Source organism: Lepisma saccharinum, chromosome 1 (assembly GCF_977018435.1).
Source record: "Lepisma saccharinum chromosome 1, izLepSacc3.1, whole genome shotgun sequence".
Taxonomy (NCBI): domain Eukaryota; kingdom Metazoa; phylum Arthropoda; class Insecta; order Zygentoma; family Lepismatidae; genus Lepisma; species Lepisma saccharinum.
Window position 1 is genome coordinate 209,031,488 of NC_139229.1, and position 16,219 is coordinate 209,047,706.

Consider the following 16,219-nt stretch of genomic DNA (forward strand, 5'->3'; position numbering starts at 1 on the left):
TGCCATTTGCACATTGTGAAATGCTTGGTGTGGTTGTGGTGGACAATGGAAGTGGTGCAGGTGATTGAAAATCCCGCCGAGTGTGAGATACGATCAGTGATCAGGTTTTCGACCGCGAAAAATGTGAAAGCGGCAGATATTTATCGCCAGTTACATGAGGTGTATGGTGTTTAAGGCCGGTCGCACGAATGTTCATGACGAACCACGATCAGGATGCTCCTCAATCATAACGGACTCATTGGTGCATGATGTTGAGAGCGTGATATGAGCCAACCGCTGTTTGATAGTGTCAACGCTGTCCGATTTGCTTCCACAAGCTTCACGTTCTGTACTGTACACAATTTTAGTGGAGCTGCCATAAAGTCGCTCATTCACTTATTTGGCTGGGAGCGGATGGACCACCCTCCATACAGTCTGGATCTCGCCCCTAGCGATTATCACCTATTCCTCCACTTGAAGACTTTCCTCGTTGGAAAGCAATTCAACAGCGCCGATGAAGCCAAACAGACCATGATGGATTGGCTGTCTGACCTGGCGGCAGATTTCTTTGATGAGGGTCTACAAAAGCTCATCTACCGCTACGACATGTGTCTCAACAACTATGGGAACTACGTTGAGAAGTAGCTGAATGTACATATGAACAGCCACATAGGTAATTAAATTTCTTCCTTTGCATGTTTTCATTTTATTTCAAAATTATTAAAAAATAAACCTCGTATTTTACTTCGCTTTTCTGCCGCTTTTGGATAATCGCAAAGATGAGGATATCTTGATATGATGAAATTGATGAAGGGACACTCACAAAGAACACCCATGTTCAGGCTGGGATTTGGACCCAGGACCTCTGAGTGGTTCACGATGAGTTGTGTGAGATATCTTAATCATATCTAACTTAATATGAGTTTTGCTTTCATTGTACCCTGAAAGTTTTGCGGTTACCTGTATGTGATAAGACTTTGCTGCTGGTTCATGGTGTACAGAAGGAACTGGAACAAGTTAAAAAAAGTAACTTCATAGAAAAATGAGGTACCAATAAGGTATGTTGCACTGATTTCATCACTTAGCAATGATCGTAATTTACTTCTTATCATTCCATTTTTCAAGTTTTTGAAATAATCATAGCTCTGTAAACTACATATTGCTGTATGCAGGGTGATTCAGAATTCCTATTACACACTTCTAGGGGTTGTAGAGGGGACTTAGTAGATCAAGTTTTGATAAGGAACCCATGTCCGGGAATGTACAGTTTTGGTACTACGCAGATGACAACATCACATAATTTCACATCTCCCGCTTCACGGTAGGCAACCCACACTGACGAAGGGTGATGTCTTTAGTCACCTGATGTCATGTGTGCTGCTTCCAACATCCTCTGTTTCCAATCCGGTGTGCTTCAACCTTCACGTCAGTTGCTACTCAGTCATGGCTGCAGACGTTTCACTGTTTACAATCTGGTGTGCTTCGACCTTCACGTCAGTTGCTATTCAGTCTTTGCAGAAGACAGTACAGTATGGTTGAATACACGTTTGCCGAGAACACCGATATGTTGTAAATTTACGGAGAAGCTGGATGTAATGGTAGAGCTGCAGAACATTTTCCTCATCGTGTCACTCCATCACATACCATTTTTGCTCGATTAGAGCAATGGCTACGAGAAAAGAGTAACTTCAAAGTTAACAGGGCCAACTGTGGTGCTCCACGGACATGTGCACTCTCGACGTTGAAGAGGAGGTTCTTTGATGATATGCCGCTGCACATTCGCCAGCACACGTGGTTCCAACATGATGGCGCAGCAGCACACTTTTCCCATGACGTCCGACAACATCTCAATTAAACATATGTGGACAGGTGGATAGGTTACAGTGGACTAACTCCTTGGCCACCACAATCGCCGGATCTAACTCCATTTGACTTTCTTGTATGGTGCCACATGAAATGTCTTGTTTATGAGACTCCTGTAGTGTCAGAGGAAGACCTAGTTGCACAAGTTCCGGCTGCAGCAGACACGATTCAGCACACACCAGGTATTTTTGAGCGTGTGTATGCAAACATCCTTTGGAGGTACAGTGTTTGCAATGAAGTTCAGGGTCGCCACATCGAGCAGCTCTTGTAGTGGTAAAGTGGGAGATGGAAATTATGTGATCTTGTCATCTGTGTAGTACCCAAATGGTACGTTTCCGGACATGGGTTCCTTATCAAAACTTGATCTACTAAGTCCCCTCTACAACCCCTAGAAGTGTGTAATAGGAATTCTGAATCACCCTGTATATGATGAACTGAAGTTCTGAAATAGATTGTAGCATAAACAAATAAAAAATATTTAGGAAAAAAATAACAAAACAAATATTAACTATTGAGAACTCTATATTTACAACATGTACATCGTACAAAAGCATTGGCAACAATTAGGCAAATTATCATCTCTCTCGCTCAAATAAAAGAACCAATTCACAGTGTTCTGTATGAGGAAACATGTCCACAGGTACAGCATGTCTTAGGAAAAAAGGTTTTCCTTTCTTCTTACCCTTATGTGTACACAGCTCTACAAAATTATTCATAGATACTCCTAATGGTTTACACGACACATACACAACCCTATCAATTTGATGGCATTCTCGTATTGCTTCAACCACTCTCCAATCTGAAAGCAAAAAATATTTGAATGAGTATAAGAAACCAAAACAACAATTCATTGACAGACTAATAAATATTTTTTGTAATCAGTACAAGCTAAGATATCATTTAGGTGGTGATCATTCAAGTTTATTATATATAATTTGGTCTTTTGTCGCTATAAATACAAGTTATAAATGTTATACAGGACTCCTGTGTAGTAGCCAAATGGTCAGCAGTCTCTCCTTTGATGTGAGAGGTCCCAGGTTCGATTTAGCCCTGTGAAGAATTTTGAGCTCTCTGGCTGTTAGCAAAAGGTTTAATTTCTGTAAATATCAATAGATGGTGCAGTTGTGTTCTTACATCACCCACCCACAGAATCATTCAATTCACTTCAGGCTGCCCTACACCTTGCTACCTATTTAAGTGGACACCCAATGCGATGGACGAGTTGAACAGGGGATAGGATTTGACTGCACGTAGCGGTGACAGTTTGATTTATGTTTAGTAGTTAATTGTTTGACATTAATTTTAGTTTGTTTCGTAGAAGTTGTTCTAGTAATTTCACACCTTGTTGAGCTCCATCCGAATGATTGTAATATCAGACAAAAAGGAGGATCTATGCACAAACATAATTTCAGAATTAATAATATATAATTCCCAGTATATTAAAAGGACAAATTGTGGTTATTAATTCAATCCAATGAATAAATTAACATCAGATAGAGTCACTTGTTGCATTGAAATAATGCCATTATTAATGTTAATTGACTGTTACTGTTCCTTATAAAATGATTCTGTATCATGTATTATGAAAATTAATGTAACATTTTCATTGACAGTTTGTTTCATTATTGCTGTTAAAATTCAAGCAATTAAAATTGTTAATAAACTGTCATCTATTATCCAGTGCATTTTCATGCTTTTGATGAAAATAATAATTACTGACTGAATACCACAAACCTTGGGAGGGGCCCTGTTATACAGGTTAATAGCCATCGTTTCTCTGTGTTTAAGAGAGGTGTTGTACAACCCAATTAAAATCTTGTAACAAATTTCTGAGTCAGAAATAAGAATGAAGGGGTTCTAATTCCCAGTTGGAGCCCCCAAAATTTCAGTACTGGCCCAGTGTTGTGAGCACAATTGGAGACCAACTTGAAAATAAGAAGTAGTGGGCTCAGGGTTCAAAAGCCAGAAAACAGCACCGATGGGAGTATATGTGCTGATCGTGTGTTAACCAATGAAAAAGTGGCTCTGGCATGCCCAAACCTCACAGTATATATTGACCAGTATCCAACATTATGAAATAACATATAATTTAGCACATAAACAGAACCTACAGAACTCCCGTGCTGTGCCAAGAATACTAAAAACTTTGGTGCTGGCATCAAATTTTTAAATTTATGCAGCAGAAAAGTGGATGATGCAATCAGATGCTTGCTTGTAACCCTGGTCCTACATTGCCAAATTGTGCAGCACTCTCAAACAGCATGATAGTTTTTTCCAAGCTTTTGATTCCATCTTGCAATCATCATCAGGGCTGGTCGAGTGATGATGAAGTGGACGTGGTTGAAGTTCCGCTGGTGCTACTCACTGTGTCTGCTGGAAGATGTCGTTGTGGTCTTGCTATGATAGTAAGTTCTTGTTTGTTGAGATTGATGGCTGAGGGAGGAGGATTCTTAAGTTTGTCTGTGTTGTACCATAAAAAAATAAAGATTTCCACATAAATTGTTGTTGAGATTATTTGCATTCTTGATCATATGCACCCCCTTCCTTAACATTCCGTTCTATTTTACCTTTAGCCTGTGCGAAAAAGGAAACTCAATCCTGTGGTAATTGGTGGTTGGTTTCAGTGATGTGTTTGGCCAACCCAGAAGAGCTTTCTTTCCTGCGCATGTACTCTGTGTGGTCTACAAATCTGTCTTTGATAGGTCTTTTGCATTAGCTTGTATATTTCCTATTGCATTCACATTTAGTGCTGTAGATGCCAGAATTCATTAAAGGATCTTTGTTGTAAGTTTTGAAGCCGGCTAAGCTTTGGCCAATGGATTTTCCGGGTGTGTATGCTATTTTGTACTTCCGTTTTTCTAGGATGCATCGGAGTTAGGTGGATAGACCTGGTACAAATGGGATGCCTAACCATAACAACAAAAGAAGAAGAGGGCTCCCGATTATGTTTTAGAAAGAATTTTATAAACCACATGTAAGTAAAACCTATATTTTGCCTCTAATAATTAGCAACTATTAAGAAGAAGAAGAAGATGCAGTAACGAACGTTTGTTTGTGCTCCGCAAATTTGTTTAATTTACTCAGTTTTTGTGTCTATACTGGATATTCATGTTATAAAACAAATGCAGTAAGTACTGTAGATTATATACATACATAAATCAATCGAAACTAGTAATGTAAAGTGATATATTTAATCATTTCTCGTCGCTCAATACAATGTAAACAATGTAAACAAAGAACAGCAGTTTCAACGACAAGTGTAGTCACATCGTTTATACAGCACGATTGGAGCACAATCGTTCGGCATGAATGTGTGTGCGGTGTGTTCGAAACCTGTTTTGAGGCAAGAACTTTTATCAAAAATACAGTGTAGCAACTGTGTTAATTGGTTTCATACGAAATGTGTTCAACTGAAAGACGCAGATGTAGAATTTATAAATTCTACGAAACAAGTATGGCGCTGTAAAAATTGTGTAAAGGATAGACGCAGTAGTATATCTTTTGAGAATGTTTCAGAACCAAGTGAAATGAGTCAGCCGTCTATGATGGATGTATACAAACTATTGCAAACGCTATCAAAGGAAGTGGAGGAACTGAGGAAGCAAAATAAAGAGACAGAGCGGGAATTGAGCAAATCATTGGATTATGTTCATCAAAAACTGGATGAAAATGTTGATTTAATAAAGAAGCAATCCAAGACTATCGCCACATGTCTTGGACAGGTGGAACGGCTGCAAGAGGAGAACACTCAACTCAAGAAACAACTTCAGGAGACGCAGTTGCAGCTTGATGAACTTGAACAATACGGGAGAAGAAATACAGTGGAAATTTTCGGCATTCTCGAAAACCCAAATGAAGATCCATATGAAATTGTGAAAAATGTAGGACGGGCTCTAGATATGCAAGTGGAAAATGAAATGATAGACACTTGTCATAGGTTAAAGAAATTTCCCTATCAAAAATCAGCAGGTATAATTGTCAAGTTTGTAAGGCGGGCAGATAGAGAGAAAATTGTACAAAAACGAAAGGTTAAAAGGAATCTTAATTGTACCCATGTAGGATTTTCTTGTAATGACAGTATATATATTAACGAAAGCTTAACACCTCTTCGTAAGACCATATATGGTCAAGCAAGAAAAATAAAAAAATTATGCATTCTTGTGGGTTGACAGTTCAGGTATGAGTAAACTAAGAAAAAGAGAAGGCGACAGGAATGTTTTTGTTTTAAAGACAATTGAAGATATTACTAAATTGGCATGACTCTAAATGGCTTCCCCAAATGACATTTCCATTTACTATCAAAATGTTAGAGGTCTAAATACAAAAACACAAGAGTTTTATGTAAATAATATTGTGAATAGTTACGATATAATTGTTATTACTGAAACTTGGTAAAATAGTGGTGTATACAGTAATGAATTGTTTGATGATAACTATAATGTGTTCCAACATGGCAGGTTAGAAAATAAGAGAGGAGGAGGCGTATTAATTGCTATTAAGCATAATATAAGATCTGATAATATTATTCTAGACAATAATAGGGATATTTTATGTGTAAAAATAAACTTAAATAATAGAATATATTATGTAATTGCTGTATACTTCACCCCTTCTTCAACTCTGAATGATTATATATCGTTCTATGATCTGTTTGAAGACTACGAAGAATTGCAAAACAATAACATTATTGTAATTGGCGATTTTAATCTGCCGAAAATTGTAGATTCCAAATATAACCTGCAAACAGGTGGAACTTGTTACAGAAGTTTGGACAATTTCTTGAATCTTTATAGCTTACATTCTATTAACAATATTAAAAATCACAATAGTAGAACCCTAGATTTAATTCTAACAAATGTACATAACAATATCATCGTAAATAGGGATGAGATGCCTCTTGTCAAGGAAGATCTTCACCATCCAGCTTTAATATTAAATGTGCATTTTAAAATATCAACAAATGTGTTGAAACGAAATCCAGTCGAAATATTAGATTTTAAGAGGGCAAACTTATTAACATTATACGAAATGTTACGAGACATAAACTGGGCTCCCATTACTAGCATGGGTGAAGTGGAAGAGACTGTAAACTATTTTTATGAAAATGTGAACTCTGTATTTCATAACACTGTACCAAAGAAGAAGGTCCACAGAAAATACAAATACCCTCAGTGGTTTACTGGAGAAATTATTAAAACTTTAAAACTTAAGGAATATCATAGAAAACGCATGAAATACGCTGATGATAGTAAAACAAAATACAGAGAAACTCGCACAAAGGCAAAGGCAATTATAAATAAAGCATATCGTATGTACATTAAAGAAACCGAGGAAAGCATTAACAATAATATAAAATCTTTTTGGAACTATGTACATAATAAGAAGGGTAGAAACGCGTGTTCAAATCAAACTATGATACATGACAGCAGAACTTTACAAACAAATCAAAGTATAGCTGGCAGCTTTGCTTCATACTTTCAATCTGTTTATGCTGAATATCCTAGCACATACAAAATTACCGATGAAGTTGACTTAAAGGTATCTAGTTCACTCACTAATTATGGGATCACTGACAAGGAATATTGGTATGCAGTAAAAAAATTAAAACCGAAAAAATCCAGTGGATCAGATGGAATTCCTCCATATGTAATTAAGGCTTGCGCCGAAGCGCTTCAGAAACCATTATGTTTTATTTATAATTTAATAATGAAGACACAATGTTTCCCCAAGATTTGGAAATTAACTGAGGTCTGCCCAATCTTAAAATCAGGTGAATGTACAAGAATTGAAAATTATAGACCAATTGCTGTAATATGTGCACCTGCTAAAGTGTTAGAACAAATTTTATATGCAAGAATATTCAAACATGTCAAAAACTACATAAGCGATTGCCAACATGGGTTTTTTCCAGGTAGATCTACTACAACCAATTTAACAAATTTTATGCAAGATGTATATAATGCATTCTATTGTAGATCTGCTGCACACACAATCTATATTGACTGTGCAAAAGCTTTTGATAAAATCAACCATGATATTCTTCTGCATAAACTATCAGGCTTTGGTTTGACAAATATGTTGAATTTACTGAAATCATATCTTCAGGGTAGGAGACAATATGTAACTTACAAAGAATCAAAATCATGTGAATATACTGTAAACTCCGGTGTCCCACAAGGATCTAATCTAGGACCTCTCTTATTTATTTTGTATGTAAACGATCTACCAACTTGTGTTAAGAACTCACAAATTCTTTTGTATGCTGATGATATTAAATTGTACAAAGTTATTAATGGTCTAGACGATACAATAGATCTCAAAGAAGATATAGAGAAACTATATAATTGGAGCTGCTTAAATGATCTCACATTTAATACAAATAAATGCTACTTTATGCAATTAACGAATAAAAGAAATAATTTGAGGTGTACATATTCAATTTGTGGTAAATTACTTCCAGAGGTGAACCTAATCAAAGATCTTGGTGTTTTCATTGATTCTGCTTTGACCTTCAAAGAAAACATATCATATATGGTAAATAAGGCCTACAGATCATTAGGTTTTGTTATAAGGAATTCTAGAGATTTTAATAGTATACATTGTATTACAACTCTATATAATAGCATAGTAAGAAGTAGACTTGAATACGCATCCGTTATTTGGTCTCCAATGTATAGATCGTACGAAAATAGCATAGAAAGAATTCAGAAAAGGTTCCTAAGGTATCTCTTTTACAAAAATATGATATGTCCCCACAACAAAATAACGTGAATTATAATAATCTGCTTGACATATTTGGATTTAAGAGTCTTAGTAATAGGAGGAAAATATTAGAACAGTTGTACTTGTATAAAACAATTAATGGTGTCTTAGACAACAGCTCCTTTCTCGGTCAAATACAATTCAATATAAGAAAAATAATCTGCGTAATAGAAATATTCTAACTTCTAAAATTTCAAAAACTCAGAAATATAGAAACTCACCAATAAATAGAATGTGTCACAGTTACAATATCCTTGTTGCAAACAACCAATGTGTAGATTTTTCACTTCCATTTGACATATATACTGCTGGACAATGAAAACCGGACACTTTAATATTTGACATCTGAATTGCAATAACAGCTCGCAGGTATATTACAGAATGTTCGGCAGATCATGTAGTACCATATGCACCATTCATAGGCTCGGACTTTGTTTATGCATTCGTACTTAATTCAGTTTCTGCAACATTTAGTTAGCCCTTGTACCAGAGCTTTTATCGACCCATTGCGTTTTCACAAAAAAATGCAAGTGTCCGGTTTTTTTTTGTCCAGCAGTATATAAAAGAATAATAGATTCAGTGCTATAGAAACTCTGATAGAATATAGATTGTTTAATATAAATGTTACCATTTACAGTGTGCAATATTTGTGAATTACGTATAAACCTCTTGCCTAAATGTATGTAGATAAGTGTATATATATATCTCATGCGTTACGTATGTTGTATGTTATATGTATTGTACGTGAATGAATGAATATGTGTTTGTATATTTCCATGTAATTTCTATTGTATTAATCAAACACAGTGTACACCTTCCGTAATTGGAGGTTCAATCCTCTGTAGAAGTGCAAAGCATAAATAAATAAACTGTGGTTATGCGAACATTTAAGAAATTACTTGGAACTAGTACAACTACCACATGTGCTCATTACTCACTGCACTATGCTTATAAGGGAAAGATGAAATCGTTCAATGTGAATTATAAATATAATCCCCACCCCTCTTTATATTTTGAAAGAGTACACAAATACTTTTTGCAGCAAATTAAAGAATGGTACTATGGATAATCATACACCAAATATACCCTATATTTACACAGGGAGCATCTTAGTGGAACTAAACCCAGGTGAAACATGCTGTTCACATTGTGCAGGGCCAGGCGAACCTTTGTCTGTTATTGTGGATACATCGTGGTGCTGTGTTGGATTTTTCGTTCCTCTTGCCTTTTAACAGGCAAAATCTCTGACCAGGTATAATGAAATGATTACTAAAAAGCAGGTTGTCTAGTCAACTGCATGCCTTTTATTTCAAACTATAGAGTTTGAAAAGTGAAATAAGCAGAATAAAGCATAAATTCATAATGGTTGGCTTATTGCACCAGTATTTAATGTTGATTTTATGCTTCCGTTGGAAAATCATGGTGATGAGAATGAATAGTGGAAACAACAATGACAAAGAAATGCAGAAGCAACCTGGAGGATACAGTAACCCAGAATCTCTTACAGCGAGAAGCACGAGTTTGTTAAATGGTTGTAGTGTGAACTCATACTTAAGGCATGTGTGACTTACTCATGATGATATAATAAAAGGACTTAAAAAAAACTATAAAATGAACTACTTACAATTTGTGAGTATACGTTTTACAAAAAACAACTGATCCCTTCATCAGGTTCACAATCTTGGCGAGTGGAATTACTTCATGGCCATTTCAATTAGAATAAAATAGAAGGAGTAAGGTTGGTAAACATTATGGATAAAAAGGATAAGAAGGTATTTCATAACTACTGGCCCCTGTACACATAAAACTTCATATTCCTTTCTTTCCCTTGTAAGAACTTCAAATCTAAAAATGAACCATAAAAAACTTCATCACATTAACACGTTAAAACCCCCACATCGTGCCACGCATGACCATATGGCAACTGGTTTGGCTTCTCGCTGAATGCCGGAAGTTGCCAGACTCCTGCCCCTGCCTACTTCCTTCCCTCTCTTATCCACCAATACTACGTCATTTTAAACTCAAAATCCTGGATCTCGCGGGTCGCGTTGATTACAGCGTGCTTTAGAATTTATAAATGATAGTTCTACATGAGCTCAACAATACATTCTGGGAGAGAAAAATAAAAGAATATACACATAGGAGGTTACGAAAAGGTAAGGTTATCAAACTACTGAAGAGAAGATGCATTCTGTTAGATAATGAGTAGAAACCTTTGGTATTCACATGAATAAATTTTATTTTACAATTACCACTAATAAACAATTAACTTACGCAGACCGCCTCTTCCAGGATTTACAACAGCCACTACATCCGAAGCAGTGTCAAACTCTTTCAGAACTTTTGGCAGTTTCTGCAATGGAAAGATGGACAGCATTTGTTAATTAATAGCATTAATTACTACACTGTGCACAAAAATGTTGTCATCACTGAATTAGTAATGATAGGGTATTACCATTGTAATGAGAGAAATTGAAGAAAAATTCATAATACAAGGTCTGCCCCAAAATTAATTAGACTAATTCTGGAAAAAACGTTTTATTGAAACTAGGTTCAAATACACTTAATAGTCTTCCAAGTACGATCTTTGAGCATCCATGCAGTGGTTCCAACATTGCTGCCACTCTTTGTAGCAGAGCAGAAAGTCCTCATCTGAGATGCCTTGCAAAGTACTCATCATGGCTGCTTGGACCTTTTTAATCGTCCCAGAACAAGTGTCTTTTCAGGCTGAATTTGAGCCTCGGATGTACAGTTGAGAAGCGCTGCTACATTTCTCTTGGACAGAAATTCCCTCGCTTGCAGTGACGAGCGAGATGGCACGTTGTCGTGGTGGAGAAACCAGGTGTCTGCATGTTCAAATCTTCCGAAAAGATATGATGAACAACCGATTTCGGCAGTCCCACCTTATCTATAATTAACCTCACACTCAAACGTCGGTCAGAGTTCCAAACAGACTTCACTTGAGTCTCATGGTCAGCAGTGTTGGACGTTGATGAGTGCCCTGTGTGTTGTTCATCCTCCGCATCTTCTCTTTCTTCTTTGAATGCCTTGTGCCACCTACACACTTGTGCTTTCGACAAAGTCTGGTCCCTTTAGGCTTATCTTAAGATTCAAGTATGCTGGTAGCAGATTTACAGAGTTTGACGCAAACTTTTACCACGCTTCATTTCAACCATGACACAACACTAAAACAGCTTCTCACTTTGCTGGCGATCCAAAAGCTGGAACAGCTCTGAGACAACTGAGTTGCATCAGACTGTACACCTGACTTTTCCTAAAAAAATTGTCTCATTACTTTTGGGACAGATCTTGAATGTCACTTTTTTATAATAGTATATACACCCTTACTTAAAGCAATCAAGTCTCTTGTAAAAAAAATGTGTGTAAGGTAAATTTCGTGAAACAACATTGTTCTTAAAGGATACCAGGTTCAAGTGTAGGCTTTCGATGTTAATCTTTCCCATTTCAAAGACAACTGTATCTGGTACATTTCATCCAACCTTGCTGCTGTAGGACTTGCTTGTAATTTCTTCCCAGAAGAGGCACTGTTATTATTAAATGTTCTCTAATTGTAATAATTAACCATGGCAATGTTGGGGGCAAAAATACAAGAAAGAACCAAAATAATCAAAAGGAGCATATGCTCTCTTCATACAATTGTGTTTAAGGTTTAAGTACACAATTTCCCCAATATACTCCACATTCATCCAACCAACCACTACAAAAAGGAGCAGAAGAAAACTGATACAAATACTGACTTGTCATATTTCTTCTATGCAACCAAGTAACCTTGTCTGAAGGACTGAACATTAGATCAGGAAGAAGGGGGAATGCATACTCCCATAATAAAACACATTGATATTGGCCCTCCCCAATAATTTACAGGTAGTGATATGTGTATAGGGATGAACTTACACAAATATTAATGTATCAGTATTGGCCAATGTCGATGATGTCTATACTGAAAAGCCTCAGTTGAAATTGTATCACTGATGCTGGCCAAAACTTTTCTGGCTTTTGCGTATGTTGGAGGGTACACAAAATTCAGGCTGCTACTTCCATGGAGTTATACAATGCAAATTTTAATTAATTATAAGCCAAATTATGTGGCAAATATTGATTTTCTGATTAAATGACAGTGATTTTGATGTACTGGTTATCTTAAATGTGAATGTTTCAATGGGGAAAAAATATGGTTGACCAACATGATATAATTGCATTGAAATATTTTTTGTAACTATTGTGAAAAACATTACATTGCTACAATTTTCAAGCATCAGTGTCAGTGAAACCAACAAGTACTGCTATCAGTCCACTCTTACTGTATGAAAGGGAAGAAATTCCTCAGCTATACACTTTGTAGCTGAAGAAACATTTTGAACTTGTTACTATTTGAGAAAGATCATTTTACCAAATTCCACTGCTTCAGATATCTTTAAGGAATTAAAAAATACTTGTCTTTCAACAACAATAAGAGATTTGTAATAGCAATACTAAAATATTACATTAACATGTAATTATAATCATAAATACATACTACTTCTGCTCTTCCTGGTATAAATTCTGCGTTTGTCACATCATTTAAGGTAGCATTTGCACGAGCATCTTTCACAGCGTCATAGATATTTTCAATCCCTATAGTTCCTCTCACATAAGGAGATACCAAGATACTTATTGTTCCTGCAATACAGAAAAATACATAAGACTAAACATATTGTTTTCTTGTCATAAAAGCTATTATTTTTGGTGTGTGAAACTACCATTCCTATAAGCACTGTTTTGGTTAACATTTCATGAGACCACATTCTGTACATCATATACATCATACTCTGTTAAAGAAAGCATGTATTTTTTACATACATAGTGTATTATTGTTATTTACTGTCACTTTACTACCTTTTTTTCAGGAATAAGACAATAACAATGAAAGAAGACACACAAAAGAATGTCCATATTATGGCTGTGAAATGAATTCAGAACTCTGCACTTGAGATTATGCATCGCACACACATTATGCCAAACCAATAAGGTAGCTAGCTATATGATCTGTAAGGCTACCAAAACAGGCATAACAAAACTAAATATAGATCCAAGCATTCCCTTTAAAGTTATTTTTTTTATTATTTCATTTATTTCACCATATATATATATATATATATATATATCCAAATAAATTAAAAACTATAAATCATTTATGTTAAGGAGACTTAACTTCACTGTTATCTGTCATAATATCAAATGGATGTAGTAGTATAGGATGTGTACGCAGTCTGTCTGAAAATGTTCCAAGTATTAGAAGCTATTTAGCCTTACTGTCTTAAAAGTATTCCCCAATGTTGTCATTGCTTCCATTCGTTGAAATATTTATGGAGTGGTTCTATCATGATAATGATTAGTACTGTTGGTGAATTTCTTCTTCAAGTCAATTGACAAAAAAATGTTAGAGAGAAAGAGAAAGAGAGAGAGAGAGAGAGAGAGAGAGAGAGAGAGAGAGAGAGAGAGAGAGAGAGAGAGAGAGAGAGGGAGGGAGGGAGAGAGATAGAGGGAGAGAGAGAGAGAGAGAGAGAGAGAGAGAGAGAGAGAGAGAGAGAGAGAGAGAGATGATGATGTACGTGGTTATTCTGAACGGGGAACGTCAGTGTATAAAATACATCAATTATGTAAACATTTCAACTACACGCATGTTTGAGTCCAGTTTAAAACTTAATTCACAAATGGTGTGCATAGCATTTTAAAGGATTTTCCAAAGATGTTGCGAATTTGTTACTGGGTGATTTCATCTCAAATCATACAGGTGCTGTCAACTCACCATCACGGATTTTGCTGAAAAAAATAATGTTAAAGGACCACATGATACATGTCCAAAAATAAAATATTCTTCTTTTCTGTTGATTTGTTACAGTGTTACAAGCTCACAAAGAAAAACTATTTGATAAAATAATTTACATAAGGGAAATAATTCAATTTTCAAACCACTATAAATCAAAAACAAAAATGGTAGAGACTTGAGGTTTCTTTTATTTGAAAGTTTGTTCAAAGCACTTCCAAAACCTTATTAAGGAATATATTCATGAAACCCTCTTCAACTCTAAAAGTAAAAATCAAAATACTTAAATTTGATTTTTTTTTCAAAGTTCAATATTTTTTTTTTTTTTTTTGAAAAAGTGAAGAACCACAGGACATGAGTTTGCTGTGATAATATAATATGGGAACTGGACTAACTATTTGCAATGCCATTTCTGCTCTAACGTCTAACGTTATGTAGAAAATTCTTTGTAAAAAATGAAAAAAATCCATTTGACCCATTTTTTATTTTTTCAGAAATAATTTTCTCAAAACACCCATCTCAAAATTTCTGAAAATTGTACAATATAATCTTTGGTTACTGTACTTGCAGGAGGAGCAGGAACCAGTGTCTCTCTCTCTCTCTCTCTCTCTCTCTCTCTCTCTCTCTCTCTCTCTCTCTCTCTCTCTCTCTCTCCCCCCTTATCTTCCTTTCTTTCACTTTCCTCTCTATCTTTCTTTCCTCTTTTTCTTTCTCTTCTCCCTATCTTTCCCTCGTCTCTCTCTCTCTCTTTCTTTTTCTCTCTCCCTCCTTTCTCTTTCTTCTCCTTTCTCTCTCTCTCTTTCTCTTTTTCCGAGAGAGAGAGAGAGAGATACTCTTTCTTCTCTGAACAGAGAGAGAGGAAGGAGGAAAGGAATTCCTCTTTTCTTTTTCTCTCTTCCCTCTCTCTCTACTCTTCCTTCTTCTTTTTTCCCTTTCTCTTCCTGACAGGAAGAAGAGAAGCAGAGAGAGAAAGAGAGAGATCCAATAGAGAAAGAAAGAAGGAGAGCGAGAGAGAGAAGACGGGAGAGGAGAGAGATTGAAAAGAGAAAGAAAAAGAAGAGAGAGAGAGAAAGAGAGACAGGAAAGGAGAGAAAGAAGGGAAGGAAGAAAGAGGGAGAGGGAGAGAGACAGAGAGAGAGAGACACCAGGGAGGGAGAGAGAGTAGGGAAAAGAAGTGGAGAGAGGGGAAGAGAGAAAGAAAGAGTTCTTTCTTTCTTTCTCCCTCTCTTTCTCTTTTTTCCTTCTTTTCTTCTTTCGAGGAGGAGCAGAGAGAAAGAGAGAGAGAGAGATAGAGAAACTTCTCTCTCTCTCCCTCTGTTTCTTTCTTTCTCTCTCTCTTTTCTCATTCTCTTTTTTTTCCCTCCTTCTCTCTCTCTCTCTCCTCTAGAAAAAAAAGAAAAAAAAAGAAAGTCCTCTCTCTCTCTTTGATCTTATTCTCTTCCCCTTTTTCTATCTCTCTCACTCTCTCTCTCCCCCCTCACTCTCTCTTTCTCTCGAGAGAGAGACAGTTCTTTCTTTCCTTTCTCTCTCTCTTTTGCCCCCTTCCCTGGCGGACTCTTCTTTCCATCTCTCTCTTTCTCTCTCTCAACAAATGAAGAACGAGGAAGAGAAAGAAGATCTCTCTCTCTCTCTCCCTTTCCCTTCTTTCCCAGAGAAAAGAAAGAGAAGAGAGAAACAGGAGAGGAGAAGGGAGGGAAGAAGAGGAAGGAGGAAAGAAACAGAGAGAGAGGGAGGATTTCTTTCTTTCCCTCTCTCCCTCTCTTTCAGAGAGAAAGAGAGAGAGAGAGA

General features: G+C 36.2%; 1 protein-coding gene across 3 annotated transcripts in view; it reads right to left on the bottom strand.

The window, feature by feature from the left end:
- Nucleotides 1-2,346: 2,346 nt before the first annotated feature.
- The window catches only part of LOC145991515 (tRNA (uracil-5-)-methyltransferase homolog B-like), a 42,210-nt gene continuing 28,337 nt past the window's right edge, over nucleotides 2,347-16,219 (bottom strand). For all 3 annotated transcript variants that reach the window (XM_083127545.1, XM_083127538.1, XM_083127553.1), the window contains exons 7-9: nucleotides 13,142-13,284; nucleotides 10,879-10,957; nucleotides 2,347-2,641 (exon numbers count right to left, since the gene is read on the bottom strand). In XM_083127545.1, coding sequence (XP_082983671.1) covers nucleotides 2,418-2,641; nucleotides 10,879-10,957; nucleotides 13,142-13,284 — 446 coding nt within the window. In that variant the 3' untranslated portion in view covers nucleotides 2,347-2,417. The remainder of the gene's footprint in view (nucleotides 2,642-10,878; nucleotides 10,958-13,141; nucleotides 13,285-16,219) is intronic.